The sequence below is a fragment of the Neoarius graeffei genome, chromosome 15 (genome assembly GCF_027579695.1).
Source record: "Neoarius graeffei isolate fNeoGra1 chromosome 15, fNeoGra1.pri, whole genome shotgun sequence".
Classification (NCBI taxonomy): Eukaryota; Metazoa; Chordata; class Actinopteri; order Siluriformes; family Ariidae; genus Neoarius; species Neoarius graeffei.
This window is the reverse complement of record NC_083583.1, coordinates 70,468,583-70,487,041: the sequence shown is the minus strand read 5'-3', so window position 1 is coordinate 70,487,041 and position 18,459 is coordinate 70,468,583. Positions and strand designations below refer to the sequence as shown.

The window sequence follows — 18,459 nt, the reverse complement described above, 5'->3', positions numbered from 1 at the left end:
GCAACAAATTTCTACCATATGATTTGCCTCCCAAGTAACACAGCAGGAAAGCCTTTGCACTATGATTGGGAGATCGGGAGTACAAATTCTGAAAGTAAAAAAAAGAAAGCAAACTTGGCTGTGCTCTGAGTGGGACGGATGGTATTTTTCTCTCTCGCTCTCTCTCCCTGTCAACAACAGCAACACAAGCCAGTCATGAGCATCTGTGTGCTCCTGTATTTAATCACCTAGAACTGATGATTTTAAACAGGGAAATGAGCGTTTCTACCATTTTCAGCTGAAGATGGAATCTCCAATTAAATATAGTTAACTGATAGTAAATCTATACTTGCCTAATCTACGTTCATGGATTTTATTCCACATAATGTTCTCGATGTTCTCCATTTACTCAGAATGAATGAGAGAGTGCCCTGTTAGTTGAGAGCATGTGAGATGGGGGAAGGGGGCAGGGCTTCCAAGTGGTGTCAGTTAATAATAGAGTTCAAAATGCCTATGCAAAGCATTCTAGATTCATGCATCAATCGACTCGTCTCCCGTTTTATTAGGGAGAAAAAGGTTGCTCTTTTGGCATGTTTTAGAGTGAGAACTCGTACTGGCATACACTGATATTACATGCAAAGTGGCTAGTATTAGAGATGCCAACATACATGATTTTGGTGTAGCAGCTACAGGTTTAAAGCATGATTACAGTGCTACGTGTAGACCTGAAAATAATACTTTTTTTTTTCAACCAGTTTTGCTAGTGTATCAATTGAATTAACACATTTTTGGCATTCAAACTGTTCCACGTCATTGTTTACACTGATTCAGATAATTCCGAGAATGTCCGTATCCTTATGTTAGCATGTTTTAGAGTGAGAACTGATTCATGCTTTCGGCCAATCACGGCGCATGTTAAATGCAGTGCTCGGAAATGCACAGTAGTGATGCATAGTTGTCTTCCTGGAAGCAAACTGTCTTTATCAGTCATGTTCCAGAACTGAAAATTTCTCTCTCAAACTAGTGTCAGGTGTGAAGTGAAGACAGTCATACAATTACAAGTACAGTAGCGAAAGAAAAGTCAGCTACATACAACAAATTATCAAAGTAACTTCAGCATGCTCAGTTTAATTAAATGTTGTATGGATGGGCATCTTTCAGTATTGACTTTATTAAGTCCAGTATTAGACTGGTGCACAGTTCAGGAAGTGTTATTGAAAGACCTGTACATAAATATTTTGTCTTTGGCTTTTTTTTGTTGATCAAAATTAAACTACTGAAATGCTATTACAGTACAAGCTCCATTATCTGAACCCCTTTTATCTGAACATCTTAGTTAGCCAAACTTTTTTTTTTTCCCCCAGAGAATTTGGATAAATGAGCTTATACTGTACAGTACACCCTGCATTTATTTTCCTCAGAAAGTAGCTGAAAATGGCCTGGATTGCATCTCTGAGCTTCCCTGAAATTTGGTTTCTGGAGCCTCTGCAGCCCCCAGACCCCCAGCCTAATGGCATACTTTACTCAGCTTCACCTCACTGTGTTTGGAGATGCTACTCTTTTTCATTGGTCAATGTTGGCATCGCTGTAGTGTGATTTGTATCAAATACAAATCCAAAAAGAGCTATTTAATGGTGAAACTGGATCTGATTCAAAATAGGCAAGAACATCAGGTCTCTGTTCGGCACTCTATACACAATCTATATATGTGGGTTGTTTTTTTTTATTTTTTGTTTTTTAAAGCATCGAAAGTCTCCAATCATCAGTACTGATTGGCCCATCCCTAGTGCAAAATAAAATGCAGAAATGCAAGGAGGTAGAAAACGAGGTTTCATTCATAATTAGGGATACATTTTAAATTTATATCTTGAATTATATATTTTTCTAAAGCTGCTTTGTGACCATCAATTATTATATCCATTATACAACTAAAATATCCATTATCCAAGTAAAATTGAATTTGGTTGAATAGAAATTAACTGGGTTTTCACAAGGCAGATTTTACTTGCAACTAAAATGTGTTTATTTGAATGTGCTTGGGCTATATACAAGAGAGATTGAGACTGAATCCAGGAAGTAACTGCAGTTTACATCATTAATAATAGTAGAGGTGGTAAAAAGGTAATTGTGTGTGTGTGTGTGTGTGTGTGTGTGCGTGCGTGCATATATGCATACTATGTGCACACAATATATTGTTGCAGAGGAATACTCCTAGTCCTATGTCCAGTAGGGAGCAGTCAGCAGGGCCAAGCAACAGCAGCAAGCAACCTCTGACACCTAACTCTGGTACGTGCTCTTGTTTCTAGTTAAGGTCTTTGCCTGGACTTCATTTATTCCTGTGGTGTGTATGTCTGTCTTAGGATTCCCCTGTGTTTCAGGTTTGGTTAACGGCTCCCACTCTGCTATATGCGATCAAGACTGCGACTCCATATCTCCTCCACCCCACAGCAATCCCCTGCTGGGTCTTCAGTCACGTGGGTCTGGCTCCAGCCCTCTGCTGAGTACTGGAGGAGTGCTGCAATATGCAGACAGACCCCCTCGTCTTCCTGATGAGGGCCACCAGCATCATGGCCTTGAATCTGATCCTGAGGCTTTAGACAGTGAGATTCGCCGCCACATATTCTTCTCTTCATCCTCCTCATCATCCTCCTCATCCTCCTCCTCCTCTGCTGGAGGCTCACGCTCACATCATGGCTCAGCTAAGCAGGGAAAGCACCACAGCAGTCACCACCACCACCATCACTCACCAGGTTCTCATGGGTCGGAGGGACGCAAGAGAGGTCGCCGGAAACGCAGCTCCTCTAGCCTCATTCCAGCAAGTGGTTCACCAAAGAAACGATCGTTCCCTGGGATTAACTACTCTTCGGGTTCCCCACTTAATATAAACACAATGGTGAGTACAGGGGAGGCTAGGGTGAAAAGAGAGAAAATAGTCACTATAATTTTACTTTTCTACCCAAAGCCTTGACTGTTAATGTACACTTTGTGAATATGAAATTACATCATGTTTCGGTGTATAAAGATCCGTTAAGTTTACTTTGAATGACTTGCATTGATCGCTAGGTGAACAACATTAATCAGCCTCTGGAGATCTCAGCCATATCCTCGCCAGAGCAGACAGGTGGCAGCCCATGTGAGATGGACCTGGACCAGCCACCAGTACTTAAAAGAGAACGCCCTCTGGAGGTCAATGGCTCCAGCCGCGACTTAACCACCCCTAGCTCAGAGGATGAGGAAACTGGATATCCGGCAGATAGTAGCTCCTTACGGTGAGGTTAACCAATATGCTGAATATCGTTTGTTTGTTTGTTTGTTTGTTTGTTTGTTTGTTTGTTTGTTTGTTTGTTTGTTTGTTTGTTTGTTTGTTTGTTTGTTTGTTTGTTTGTTTGTTTGTTTGTTTGTTTGTTTGTTTGTTTGTTTGTTTGTGTTTTTTTTTTTAATCTCTAAATTAGCTTTTCCCCCTCCCAATTTAGAATTGAAAGAAAAATTGCAACAATTTCTCTGGAGAGCCGAGATGGTGAGAGGGGTAAGGATATGCCTCTAATATACTGTAAAGTTACACATGATTGTTATGCAACATTCTATTCACATTGTTAAAAAGTGCTTAAATGCTGTAAATAAAATTAGGTTTACAGTAAATTGTAGTGCTCAGTTTCGTACATATACAGTTAGGCCCAGAAATATTTGGACAGTGACACAATTTCCATGATTTGGGCTCTGCATGCCACCACATTTGGATTTGAAATGAAACAGTTGAGATGTAACTGAAGTGCAGACTTTCAGGTTTAATTCAAGGGGTTGAACAAAACTATCCTATTTAAGAATTGAAACCATTTTTCTACAAAGTCTCATTTCAGGGGCTCAGAAGTAATTGGACAAATTAACATTTACCATAAATAAAATACTTTGTTGAGAATCCTTTACAGGCAAAGGATATACGCAGGTATATGCCTTAAAGCATATACGCAGAGCCATGGCCTCACTTTCGTTTATAAATGCCTTGAGACCTCAAGAATGGCACAGGAATAGTTTTAAGTGTTAACAATAAATCTAATATCGTAATTTTTAATTATTAAAGTGATTTATATAAGTAGCGGTCTGAGTGAATGACCTTGACATCCGTAACGTCACAACAGGAAGTCTATCGGTCTCATCGCCATTTCCGCTGTACTAAAACACAGAGCTGACTGCAACTCCGATCCTCCATTCTGAGCTAATTTATCTCCATGCCATGTAGATGTGTTGCTGGCCGGTGCAGCAACATGACAGAAGCTGGATTTACATTGCATTCATGGCCCAAGAATGTTCAAACTGCAAAGATTTGGACACGTTTTGCGAGAAGTTCACGGGCACATTGGGCACCTATGAAGTGGTCTCTCCTCTGCTCTGCACATTTTACTGAGGACTTGTACGAAACCTCTGATCTATTGGAGTGTTGGCTATAAGCCCGTATTGAAAGAGGGTAGAGTACCAACAATTAAAGAAGGCTACAAGAAAATTTATATTTATTTATTTATTTTAAAAGGAAAGTGAGAGTGGCACGGTGGTGTAATGGTTAGCGCTGTCGCCTCACAGCAAGAAGGTCCGGGTTCGAGGGCCTTTCTGTGCGGAGTTTGCAAGTTCTCCCTGTGTCCACGTGGGTTTCCTCCGGGTGCTCCGGTTTCCCCCACAGTCCAAAGACATGCAGGTTAGGTTAACTGGCGACTCTAAATTGACCATAGGTGTGAATGTGAGTGTGAATGGTTGTCTGTGTCTACAGTGGTGCTTGAAAGTTTGTGAACCCATTAGAATTTTCTATATTTCTGCATAAATATGACCTAAAACATCATCAGATTTTCACACAAGTCCTAAAAGTAGATAAAGAGAACCCAGTTAAACAAATGAGACAAAAATATTATACTTGGTCATTTATTTATTGAGGAAAATGATCCAATATTACATATCTGCGAGTGGCAAAAGTATGTGAAACTCTAGGGTTAGCAATTAATTTGAAGGTGAAATTAGTCAGGTGTTTTCAGTCAATGGGATGACGATCAGGTGTGAGTGGATACCCTGTTTTATTTAAAGAACAGGGATCTATCAAAGTCTGATCTTCACAACACGTTTGTGGAAGTGTATCATGGCATGAACAAAGGAGATTTCTGAGGACCTCAGAAAAAGCATTGTTGATGCTCATGAGGCTGGAAAAGGTTACAAAACCATCTCTAAAGAGTTTGGACTCCACCAATCCACAGTCAGACAGATTGTGTACAAATGGAGGAAATTCAAGACCATTGTTACCCTCCCCAGGAGTGGTTGACCAACAAAGATCATTCCAAAAGCAAGGCATATAATAGTTGGCGAGGTCACAAAAAGACCCCAGGGTAACTTCTAAGCAACTGAAGGCCTCTCTCACATTTGGCTAATGTTCATGAGTCCACCATCAGGAGAACATTGAACAGCAGTGGTGTGCATGGCAGGGTTGCAAGGAGAAAGCCACTGCTCTCCAAAAAACATTGCTGCTCATCTGTGGTGTGCTAAAGATCACGTGGACAAGCCAGAAGGCTATTGGAAAAATGTTTTGTGGATGGATGAGACCAAAATAGAACTTTTTGGTTTAAATGAGAAGTGTTATGTTTGGAAAAAGGAAAACACTGCATTCCAGCACAAGAACCTTATCCCATCTGTGAAACATGATGGTGGTAGTATCATGGTTTGGGTCTGTTTTGCTGCATCTGGGCCAGGACAGGTTGCCATCTTTCATGGAACAATGAATTCCAAATTATGCCAGTAAATTCTAAAGTAAAATGTCAGGACATCTGTCGATGAACTGCATCTCAAGAGAAGGTGGGTCATGCAGCAAGACAACGACCCTAAGCACACAAGTCGTTCTCCCAAAGAATGGTTTAAAGAAGAATAAAGTTAATGTTCTGGAATGGCCAAGTCAAAGTCCTGACCTTAATCCAATCGAAATGTTGTGGCAGGACCTGAAGCGAGTAGTTCATGTGAGGAAACCCACCAACATCCCAGAGTTGAAGCTGTTCTGTACGGAGGAATGGGCTAAAATTCCTCCAACCTGGTGTGCAGGACTGATCCACAGTTACCGGAAACGTTTAGTTGCAGTTATTGCTGCACAAGGGGGTCACACCAGATACTGAAAGCAAAGGTTCACATACTTTTGCCACTCACAGATGTGTAATATTGGATCATTTTGCTCAATAAATAAATGACCAAGTATAATATTTTTGTCTCATTTGTTTAACTGGGTTCTCTTTATCTACTTTTAGGGCTTGTGTGAAAATCTGATGATGTTTTAGGTCATATTTATGCAGAAATATAGAAAATTCTCAAGGGTTCACAAACTTTCAAGCACCACTGTATGTGTCAGCCCTGTGATGACCTGGTAACTTGTCCAGGGTGTACCCCGCCTTTCGCCCGTAGTCAGCTGGGATAGGCTCCAGCTTGCCTGCAACCCTGTAGAACAGGATAAAGCGGCTAGAGATGATGAGATGAGATGAAAAGGAAAGTGAGTTCAGTTGCACCAGTCCTCCCAGAGTGAGCCAAGGGTTGTTGCTAAAGACCAGGACGGAGCAGGACGTGACATATCGCTTGGGCAGTGACCTCCCTGCAGTTGTTGCTAAAAACCGGTGATATCCCAGGGGTTTTTGTAGAAAAAAGTAGTATGAGGGAGCACACATTCGCATGGATGCGAGGGAGCGAAGCAACTGGGGGGGGGATGGTGCAGAAGGGGGGTCCCCCCCTTCCGCAGTGCGAAGCCTTTGAAAAATTGAAACTTAAATGGGACATTCTGAGGCTATCTTAGAGAGAAATTCTAGCACTTGCGGTCATCCTGAAACTTAAGAAAACAAGACATTATCAACAGTTGAACTATTGAGGAACTGTTCTGTTAGAAGTGCACAATCCTGTAAATGAAAACATGACAAATTTAAAAATATTGGCCAAACTTTTATTTACTTAATTCTTGGATTGTACTTGCATACTTGTACACTTGTACATGATGTGTTACAGTACTTGCAATCGCACACTTACCAGGGTTATACTACTATGACATTTATCAATAACAGAGACTGTCACTGCTACCAGTAAAACAAAGACCGTTACAACAGTCGCCTGTTCCTTAGGCTGCCCCAACGCATCAATGCCTTGTCAAAGTCAAAGCTGTCGATGGCAGGCCCTTCAATGCTGATCTGGAGGAGATGGTTAAGGTTGGTGTTTGTCAGTGTGGACCTCAGCCTTGTTTTTACCCTTTTGAGAGTGGAGAAGGCCCTCTCACAGTCAGCTGTGTGCACAGGGATAACCACCATTCTGACATAGAGGGAGGCTATGTTTGGATATTGGCAGGCTAGTGTTGGGTTGGCAGATAGCACCTGGCACATGTCCTTTGGTGACTTCTGACGGTAACTGCCCAGGTGCTGTCTGAAGGCAATCCATTCATCCCGAAGTGCTTCCCTGTCAATGGGGGAATGGCCATCTGAGTAGAAGGTGGACAGCTTGTCCATCTTCGCCCATCCGTACTCTCCAGTCATGGAGTCTGGTAGGCAGCCAGGGTCCAGCACACCAAATGCTGCCAGGAGTTCCGTTTGGGGGAACCGCTCCTCCAGGTTCTCTACAAGATTGTCGACGAAAGCACTTCGAACATGTGCAAATTCCTCCCGCTGCCGGTCAAAGACTAGGATGTCTAGACCATCCAGCCATCCCCCTGGGCCCAGGTCCACATCCAGGTCAGCCAGCCATCCACCTTCAAGTGGCTGATCCCTGGCCAGCTGCATCACTTGCTTTTTTGTCTCCACTGCTTTGTGGATTTCTGTCAGGTCAAGCTTTTTTTGCTGGAAACACTTGCTAAGGGCTGACAGATGAGGAAGAACATCACACAGCAGGTAGAGGGTTGCTATGGTCTTGTATGTATGTAGCCAGCTCTAGAGAGCTTTGGCCATAGCAACCCCCTTACCCATCTCCTGATTGAGATGTACCAGAACGCTACGCATTGATCTATAAAGGGCTTTTGTCGCAGCATCATGGGACAGCCACCTCACGTCTTTTGTTTGGTTCAACTTCAACTCCATGTCCTGGAGGATGTTCTGTAAGAATAATTCAATAAACGTTGTAATGATGAATAAGTTACAACTGCTTTGAAACATTAAAACAATACTTTATTGCAGTTTCCAGGACACATGGCTCTTGTAAAAATGAATATGGTTTACCTGTATCTCTTTCAGGCCTTCCGATCAAACTGCACTGCAGTTGTAGTAGAGGTACAGGCTCATGAGGTTCGGCTTGAAGACGTCGCCAATGTATTTCACCTTGTTACCAGCTTGTCCGACAGCAAGGGCCAGTCTGTGCGCAATGCAGTGGATACTTACTATCTTTGCATTGTCCTCCTTAAGCTGTGTGGCAACACCACTTCGATTTCCTGTAGAGGAAATAAAATAAATTGTTTGCTTTTATTAACTGATAAGTAACCCAGTAGGGGCTAGGTTTTGATTTTTGTGTCTTTGCAGATGTACTTCATTTAGATAACAAATGTATTTAAAACTCACCTATCATACATGCTGGTCCATCTGAGCCAAAACCAGACACCTTCTGGATGGACAGATCATTTTCCTCCATGTAGTGACTGAGGGCAGCTTTGACAGTGTCGGCCTTTCCATATTTTAAGGCCACAACCTTCAGAAAGTTGGCCTGAAACTTGCCATCACCATTGATACACCTGCAACAGATAATATTGTTACATGTGATCAGCTAGAACAAATATGGAATGTTGCATGACATTTTACTGTATGTAACATTGTCACATGTTACATGTATAAGTAATTTACATTCAACGTGTACCTGCAGTATAGGACCAGCTCATTGGTTGTCAAGATGTCCACTGTTTCGTTGCACATCAGTCCCAGGAATGGGCTGCCTCTGATGGTGGTCAGCTGGTCCTCCTCCAACTGAGTGCCAAGGACACTCAAGAATTCATCTACAACTGTGCTGCTGGTGTATGTGGCATTTCCACCAACATTCAGCCGGTTGAACGCCTCACAACCTGTCACGAAAGTCATGAAAAAGGCCATAATTAGCAGTGTTGAAATTATAAAGTTTTTTAGGCACAATTTTTTTGAAGAATTAATTTACTCAAAGTAAGGGTACTCCTTACCTAACTCGGTGGCTGCAAACTTCAAGTCCTTGAAGTTGGTGTGGTGAGGTATTTCCTTTTTTGCTAGGTGATAGACCACCTTCAGTGCCGCCTTCACGGCTTCTCGATTCAAGGAAACCTGGACAGGAAGATCAGCAGGGGAAACCATGTCAAGATAAACTCAAATTAAACCAAGGAAACATGCGCAAGGAGAGAAATTATATTTTGAGATTTCAACAATCTCAAAATATAATTTCTCTCCTTGCGCATGTTTTCTTGGAACACTGACATGAAGAAGACTTTTTACTTAGTGTTTGCCATGGCTTGGCCAATGCCTCCATTCATCTCTGCGGCAATGCGGGCGTTTTCCGTCGCCTGCGCCGTTTGATGTTGTTTGGATTTTGCATGATCCCGCACCTTGTCAGCCCGCAAGCTGGTGCAGGGAATCTTGCTCCAGATATATTCCCCATTTTGTTGGCGCTGGTTGTGCCGCTTACAAATGCGGCACATCATCCCGGTTTTATTGTTGACAGGATAAAGCCAGGGGTATCCTTTCTCCCATGCCTCCTGGTATCCAACCAGATGTCCTGAGTTGTTGTTCTTCTTGGGCCTTCGTTTCATATTGGTAAAAAGAAAAAAAAATCAGCTTCATCGTAGACGCCATTATATCGGGACTTCGGGAGTCTCAGTTTGTTACTATGTATAAGTTGAAAACAAACCAAAAAATGGACATAGCTTCACTGTAGACCTGGGGTCTTTGTCTATTTTGTCAACATTGGAAATTTAAATAACACTTTGACACAAACTAAAAACAATACTCAATTCAAATTACACACAACTACAACTACTAATTCCTCATTATTCAAATTGTGACTTACTCTACTATGATTGAAATTTATATTTAGAATTCAAATGCATTCAAGTTGCACAGAAATAAACATTCATTAGAGAAATCTGATGTTTTCTTATACTTATAGAGTTAGTTGTTCATAATGAATGAAAAAAAAATTCCAGAATTATTTTCTCGAAAAGGAAACTGTTATAAATAAAGTATATTTTGTAAAGTTGGAATCTAACTCAATTAACATAAAATTTTTAAAGTTTGAGACCATGCAAAAAATGTATTAAAAAATACATACTTGAACTTTTCCAGGAACTTGGCCGTTTTCTCATTTTGCTTCTCCATTGAACATTCGGTGCTTTCATCCGAACAAGACACCTGGTCTTCGTTCGTCGCTGATTTTGCGCCACCGTCACAGCGCTCGGTTGACGCGTCCTTCAATGTGGACCCGGACCTGTCGACATGGACCGATCCCTCAATTGTCGTGACCTCGCTATTGGAAACATCTTTATCTGCTTTGTAACCGAAAAAAGAAGTCATTTTCTTCTGCCCCGGACATTCTTTAGCTTTCTTCCATTTCGTGCCGCGGGATGACATCTTTAAATGCCCAAGCATAAACAAAAATAACTCGCGATCGTAAGCTCCCGCGCTGGTGGGTGAAAGGTCATTCAATCTCGAGAAATCACTCTCTACAAGTCAGCTGACCTTACATATTACCTATATCAAATCTCGCGAGAACAGAAAACAAGAACATGGCGACTCGGTCGGGGAAACCCCGATTCGGATCGTTTTTGCACCGTCAAACTTTTGGATCGCCCCTCCTAGAACTGCCACCTTATTGTGGTGGAGGGGTTTGTGTGCTTGAATGATCCTAGGAGCTATGTTGTCGGGGCATTATGCCCCTGTCAGGGTTTCCCAAGGCAGACAGGTCCTAGGTGACAGGCCAGACCAAGAGCAGTTCACCAAAAACCCTTATGGAGAAAAAAATCAAGGACCGTGACGTCACCCGGTATGACGCAACCGGGGCCCCACCCTGGAGCCAGGCCCGGGGTTGGGGCTCGTATGCGAGCGCTTGGTGGCCGGGCCTTTGCCCATGGGGCCCGGCCGGGTTCAGCCCGAAGAGGTGACGTGGGCCCGACCTCCTGTGGGTTCACCACCCACAGAGGTAGCAGTAGGGGATTGGTGCAGTGTGGATTGGGTGGCAGTCGAAGGCAGGGGCCTCGATGACCTGATCCCCGGACACAGCAGCTGGCTGTTGGGACATGGAATGTCACTTCGCTGGGGGGGAAAGAGCCTGAGCTTGTGCGGGAGGTTGAGAGGTACCGGCTAGAGATAGTCGGGCTCACCTCCACGCACAGCTTGGGCTCTGGAACCCAGCTCCTCGAGAGGGGCTGGACTTTCCACTTCTCTGGAGTCGCCCGTGGTGAGCGGTGGCGGGCTGGTGTGGGCTTGCTTATAGCTCCCCAGCTCAGCCACCATGTGTTGGAGTTTACCCCAGTGAACAAGAGGGTCGCCTCTCTGCACCTTCGGATTGGGGAGAGGGCTCTTGCTGCTGTTTGTGCCTACGGGCCAAATAGCAGTATAGAGTATCCGGCCTTCTTGGAGTCCCTGGGAGAGGTACTGAGGGGTGCTCAGACTGGGGACTCCATTGTGCTACTGGGGGACTTCAATGCTCACATGGGCGACGACAGTGACACCTGGAGGGGCGTGGTTGGGAGGAACGGCCTCCCCGATCTGAACCCGAGTGGTGTTTTGTTATTGGACTTCTGTGCTAGTCACGGTTTGTCCATAACAAACACCATGTTCGAGCATAGGGGTGTCCATAAGTGCACGTGGCACCAGGACACCTTAGGTCGGAGGTCGATGATCGACTTTGTAGTCGTTTCATCTGATCTCCGGCCCTATGTCTTGGACACTCAGGTGAAGAGAGGGGCTGAGCTGTCAACTGATCACCACCTGGTGGTGAGTTGGATCCGCTGGCGGAGGAGGAAGCTGGACAGACCTGGCAGGCCCAAACGTATCGTGAGGGTCTGCTGGGAACGTCTGGCCGAGCACTCTGTTGGGGAGGTCTTTAACTCCCACCTCCGGGAGAGCTTTTCCCAGCTTCCGAGGGAGGTGGGGGACATCGAGTCTGAGTGGACCATGTTCTCTACCTCCATTGTGGACGCAGCTGTTCGGCGCTGTGGCCGCAAGGTGCCTGTCGTGGCGGCAATCCCCGAACCCGGTGGTGGACACCGGAAGTAAGGGATGCCGTCAAGCTGAAGAAGGAGTCCATGTTGACCTCCGGGACTCCTGAGGCAGCTGACGGGTATCGGCAGGCCAGGCGTGCTGCAGCTCGGGCAGTTGCGGAGGCAAAAACTCAGAACTGGGAGGAGTTCGGGGAGGCCATGGAGAAGGACTATCGGTCGGCCTCGAAGAAATTCTGGCAAACCGTCCGGCGCCTCAGGAGGGGGAAGCAGTACTCTGCCAACACTGTTGACAGTGCGGGTGGGGAGCTGTTGACCTCGACTGGGGACATTGTCGGGCGGTGGAAGGAATACTTTGAGGATCTCCTCAATCCCACCGTCATGTCTTCCACTGAGGAAACTGAGGCTGATGACTCAGAGGTGGACTCGTCCATTACCCAAGCCGAAGTCACTGAGGTGGTTTGCAAGCTCCTCAGTGGCAAGGCACCGGGGGTGGATGAGATCCGCCCTGAGTATCTCAAGTCTCTGGATGTTGTGGGGCTGTCTTGGTTGACACGCCTCTGCAACATCGCGTGGCTGTCGGGGACAGTGCCTCTGGAGTGGCAGACTGGGGTGGTGGTCCCTCTTTTTAAGAAAGGGGACCGGAGAGTGTGCTCCAATTATAGGGGAATCACACTTCTCAGCCTCCCAGGGAAGGTTTACTCCAGGGTACTGGAGAGGAGAATTCGACCAATAGTTGAACCTCGGATCCAGGAGGAACAATGCGGTTTTCGTCCTGGTCGCGGAACACTGGACCAGCTCTATACCCTTCATAGGGTGCTTTGCCCAACCAGTCCACATGTGCTTTGTGGATCTGGAGAAGGCATTCGACCGTGTCCCCCGTGGTATTCTGTGGGGGGTGCTTCAGGAGTATGGGGTTCGGGGCTCTTTGCTAAGGGCTGTCTGGTCCCTGTACGAACGGAGCAGGAGTCTGGTTCGCATTGCCGGCAGTAAGTCAGACCTGTTCCCAGTGCATGTTGGACTCTGGCAGGGCTGCCCTTTGTCACCGGTTCTGTTCATAATTTTTATGGACAGAATTTCTAGGCGCAGCCAGGGGCCAGAAGGAATCCTGTTTGGGAACCACAGGATTTCATCTCTGCTTTTTGCGGATGATGTTGTCCTGTTGGCTTCTTCAAACCGGGACCTTCAGCATGCACTGGGGCGGTTTGCAGTCGAGTGTGAAGCGGCTGGGATGAGAATCAGCACCTCCAAGTCCGAGGCCATGGTTCTCGACCGGAAAAGGGTGGCTTACCCTCTCCAGGTTGGTGGAGAAGTCCTGCCTCAAGCGGAGGAGTTTAAGTATCTCGGGATCTTGTTCACAAGTGAGGGAAGGATGGAGCGTGAGATCGACAGGCGGATCGGTGCAGCCTCCGCAGTGATGCGGTCACTTTACCGGTCCGTCATGGTGAAGAAGGAGCTGAGCCAAAAGGCGAAGCTCTCAATTTACCGGTCGATCTATGTTCCGACTCTCACCTATGGTCATGAGCTTTGGGTAATGACCGAAAGAACAAGATCGCGGATACAAGCGGCCGAAATGAGTTTCCTTCGCAGGGTGGCTGGGCGCTCCCTTAGAGAGAGGGTGAGAAGCACAGTCACTCGGGAGGAGCTCGGAGTAGAGCTGCTGCTCCTCCACATCGAGAGGAATCAGCTGAGGTGGCTCGGGCATCTTTTTCGGATGCCTCCTGGACGCCTCCCTGGGGAGGTGTTCCAGGCATGTCCCCCCGGGAGGAGGCCCCGGGGAAGACCCAGGACACGCTGGAGGGACTATGTCTCTCGGCTGGCCTGGGAACGCCTCGGTGTTCTTCCCGAGGAGCTGGCCGAGGTGTCTGGGGAAAGGGAAGTTTGGGCTTCCATGCTTAGACTGCTGCCTCCGCGACCCGGTCCCGGATAAGCGGAAGAAGATGAGACAAGAACTTTTGGATCGGAATATTTTTGGAATAATTATAACGCATTTGGGGAACAGACACATTGTCAGGTGGTGGTACTGGGATATTTTCACGAAGAAAAGATCGTTTTGAGAAATATTGTATGTTGTACGGCAGCATGCAAGTACACGGCCCAAGTGTGACTTAGGTTAAATCGGCATTTCGGTAAGAGGGCGCAAGCCGGGAGTATGAAGGCGCAGCGCCCCTGTTCCCTTATTTAGAAAAAACCCTGATATCCCGTTCCGTCCCGGGTTTTAGTAATTGCCTGAGCCCAGCAGTAATGGGGGAATACACAGTATGGAGAAAAGGGAATGAGTGGAGCAGCCATCTTATTTCTAAACTGGATATTGCTGCCATCTCTCCCGTACGTGGAAGAAGTGAATGAATGGAGAATTGAACGAACAATTGAAAGTCAGATTGTTTCAAAAACAGTCAGCTTTCAAGAAGCGAGAACACCGATGGGTAAGGTCCGACTCCTCATTTGGATAAAAAAAAAAAAACCACGTTTACCTGCATTTTTAGATTAATACATGTAACTTGTATTGTGTATTTAAGTTACTGGTATAAGATTATTTAATTTGCTTCAGAATGTAATTCTCAGTTCATCTGATTATTTAATTAGCCTTTTACGTTTTATCAGTGAAAATGCATGCATGTACATGTATGTTGCATAAGTTATAACACTTATCCTGTTTTAATGAGAGTCAACCCACAATCAATGAAGTCAAATCAGTCTTAGTCAAGTCAGTAATAGTATTTCTTACTTTCACCATAAATTATTTATATGACTTTGGTCTATAGCTGTCAAAGGCCTCGGCTTCCTTCACCAAGTCCTGCAGTGACGTCATGCACTCGGGGCTGGCTGGTTCAGCGGGACAGCTCGAATGCCAACTTTGCAGTCAATTTTAACTCAAGAATTTTTTTTTTTATTCCCATTTATGCAGCATACAAGAGTCAAGGATGGAGATACTATCCACTCAGATGTACTTAAAAATAAAGGCTTTTAGGTTTTGTCTTAAGCAAGTGAAATGCATGCTAGATCGGGTTGAGATCTGGTGATTGGCTCTGCCATTGTAGAATATTCCACTTCTTTGCCTTAAAAAACTTCCGGGTTGCTTTCGTAGTTTGTTTTGGGTCATTGTCCGTCTGTACTGTGAAGCGCCGTCCAATCAACTTTGCTGCATTTGGCTGAATCTGAGCAGAAAGTATATCCCTTCAGAGTTCATCTGGCTGCTTCGGTCACATCATCAATAAACACTAGTGACCCAGTGCCACTGTAAGCCATGCATGCCCATGCCATCACACTGCCTCTACCATAGTTTATAAAAGACGTGGCATGCTTTGGATCATGAGCCATTCCAAGCCTTCTCCATACTTTCTTCTTCCCATCATTCTCGTACAGGTTGATCTTAGTTTCATCTGTCCAAAGAATGCTGTTCCAGAACTGGGCTGCCGTCTTTAGATGTTTTTTGGTAAAGTCTAATCTGGCCTTTCTATTTTTGAGGCTGATTAATGGTTTGCACCTTGTGGTGAAGCCTCCTTTATTTGCTCTTTATGGTAGACTTTGATATTGATACGCCTAGTTCCTGGAGAGTGTTCTTCACTTGGGGGTGGATGTTGTGAAGGGTTTTTTTCTTTACTATGGAAAGGATCCTACAATCATCCACCACTGTTGTCTTCCATGGATGTCCAGGCCTTTTTGAGTCCCCAAGCTCACCAGTGCATGTTTCCTCTCCCCTCCAAACGTTCCAAACTGTTGATTCGGTCACTTCTAACATTTCTGCTATCTCTCTGATAGATTTATTTATTTATTTATTTATTTAATTTTTTAAGCCAAAGGATGGTCTGTTTCACTTCCATTGAGAGCTCCTTTGACCGCATGTTGTGGGTTCACAGCAACAGCTTCCAAATGCAAATGCCACACCTGGAATCAACTCCAGACCTTTTACCTGCTTAAATGATGATTGATTATTGAGGGAATAGCCCATGCAGCAGCTTTTGAGTTAATTGTCCAATTACCTTTGGTCCCTTGAAAAAGAGATGGCTACATATTAGAGCTGTAATTCCTAAGTCCGTCCTCCACTTTGGATGTGAATACCCTCAAATTAAAGCCGAGAGTCTGCACTTTAAGCCCATATTGATTTATATAACTGTATCTTGAATGTTTTGGTAAACAGTTAAAATAACAAAACTTGTCAGTGTCCAAATATATGGACCTGACTGTAGATTGAAATGCTTTTGGATTTTCTTTCATGTTCACCCTGCCTTGTCTATTTCTCCTTTTTCAGGTTCACAGGGACGTAAATCAGGGGCCAGTAGTGTGAGCAGTGACGTCTCCTCCTCTTCCAGCAAATGGAAGTCCACCTTTTCACCCATCTCTGATCCCAAGCCCACTCCTCCAGATCTCCGTCAGAGCAGTTCACCGTTCTGTGGGGGTATTTCTTGTGGCACAGATTCTGACTCTGAGCAGAAGCAGCAAAAGAGAGCAGACCGGGATCGCAGTGAGCATTATGGGAACCCTAAACCCTTCCTAGGTCTGGACAAAGCACGGGAATCCTTTCCTAAGCAAAAGTCACGGGAATGGGAGCTAAAGGCCGTCGGTAGTGTGACCAGTCAGAATCTCTTCATCTCTGCTGCAGCTGGTGGAGGCCTTCTGTGTGGAAAAGCGGGTAGAGCCACTGCAGTTTCTTCTGCCTCCTCTGTGGGACAGTATTTCCCTCTGGGTGGAACCTCAGTCTTACAGTCCTTATTTGGAGCGCAGACTCCTAACACAGCCACCAGTGGACCTCCACGATTGGTTAACGGCCATTCTGTGCTGGGCAGCTTTTCTAGTGCTGGATTGGCAGGGGGCGCTGCAGGAGGTGAGCTGGTCTTTGTGTTTAATTTTTTTTCCCCAGGGAGTTTAATTTGTCTTGTTAGTTTGCAGGCCCGTAAAAGTTGTGAGGTAAGTGAATGACTAGCAGCAGCATCCTTCCTGCCTTCTCACCCCTTGCTTTCTGTGCCGTTGAACCATTAGCTCACTGTTTAAAGTGACACACCCTCAGAAAATCATGACAATCACAGCAGATGTGTTAAATATAATGGCCTTAAATTTCAGGAATTCCTCATACCATGATAGTGTAATTGAAAGTTCTTCAAGGTGAACGTTGGTTTAAACAGATCTTAGCAGTTTGGCAGAATTTGTGGAAAACATCCCTTTTTGCAAGTTCTGGACTTTAATGTGAAAATTTTCTTTGGGTGTTTGTCATGTGTGCATGGCTTGTTGTTGGTTTGAGACATTCCTCTGGCAGCCCAGCTCTTTAACTTATTACATTTGAAGGCACATGTAATTCTGTCTTTGAAGCCAGGCCCTGTAGGTCAAGTTTGGAAACTTGAAGACAGATGCTCAATCCACGTTAGTGTCAGAGTTGGGTCAGCAGTGTTATGCCTCATTTGCTTTGAGTGTGTTTTAACTTGCTTGCTGCTTATGCTGCAACCTGGCTGATTACCTGTCTCTGACCCCAAACCATTCCCCCCATCCCATCTTTTTGTCCACCCAATCTCTCTCTCTCTCTCTCTCTCTCTCTCTCTCTCTCTCTCTCACACACACACCCTGGTCCTCTTCCTTACCCTCTGCTGCCATCTTTCTCTCCCTCTATTTCTCGACACTTTACCACAGGGATTTTTCACCACATGACGCCTTCAGTGTCCTCTCAACAGTCTGCGCCCCCCAGTTCCCAGCACAGCCATTCTTCCTCACAGCAGAGGAATCTGGACTCCAAAGCCGGGGCCTTGTTCCTGGCCCAATATGGCCGCACGCAGACTGTTCTGCACGCTCCCTCCCCTCCCGCACTTTCACTACCTCCCCCTCCTCCACTTCTCAACACTTCCTCCTCCTCTGCTCCTCCCCAGCCTTCCCCACCATGCTCAGAGAGGAAGCAATCTGTTCCCCTCCAAACGCTACATGTGCCCCCTGCCTCCTCTTCATCTCCTGCTCCTGTCACTTGTATCACAACTACTCCTGCTGCTTCCTCTTTGTCACGGCCGTTTACACTGCCCTACCTGCCTTCTTCAAGCAGCAGCAGCAGCAGTGGTGGAGGCAGCAGCAGTGGGTTGGTGAGCTCCTGGAGGACTCTAGGTATGCAGGTGCCCTACGCTGCTCGGCCCAGATAGCAGTACCATGAGCAGAAACAGGGAGGGAGGGAGGGCAGAACTTTGGGGTAATTTATAATTAGGAGCTGCTGTATGGTACCTGCCAAGCTTGTGCCTCAGTCTGACCAAGGTATGTGCTTTGCTTTTGTGTGTTCAAGCTGCTCATCAGATAATTGCATGTCCCTGTGTATGCATGTGTTTCATGGCATGTTGATTTATGGCTTACCTTCTCATGTG

At 45.5% G+C, this 18,459-nt stretch overlaps 1 protein-coding gene across 3 annotated transcripts in view; it reads left to right on the top strand.

The window, feature by feature from the left end:
* Positions 1–18,459, top strand: part of dot1l (DOT1-like histone H3K79 methyltransferase) — a 94,836-nt gene that overhangs the window by 71,496 nt on the left and 4,881 nt on the right. Inside the window, exons 23-28 of one of the 3 annotated variants that reach the window (XM_060941821.1) lie at positions 2,181–2,265; positions 2,358–2,872; positions 3,043–3,248; positions 3,453–3,505; positions 16,380–16,952; positions 17,750–18,249. In XM_060941821.1, the coding sequence (XP_060797804.1) occupies positions 2,181–2,265; positions 2,358–2,872; positions 3,043–3,248; positions 3,453–3,505; positions 16,380–16,952; positions 17,750–18,243 (1,926 nt within the window). In that variant the 3' untranslated portion in view covers positions 18,244–18,249. Of the gene's footprint in view, positions 1–2,180; positions 2,266–2,339; positions 2,873–3,042; positions 3,249–3,452; positions 3,506–16,379; positions 16,953–17,749; positions 18,250–18,459 lie in introns of those variants that run through there. The other 2 variants (XM_060941820.1, XM_060941822.1) reach the window with 2 other exon arrangements.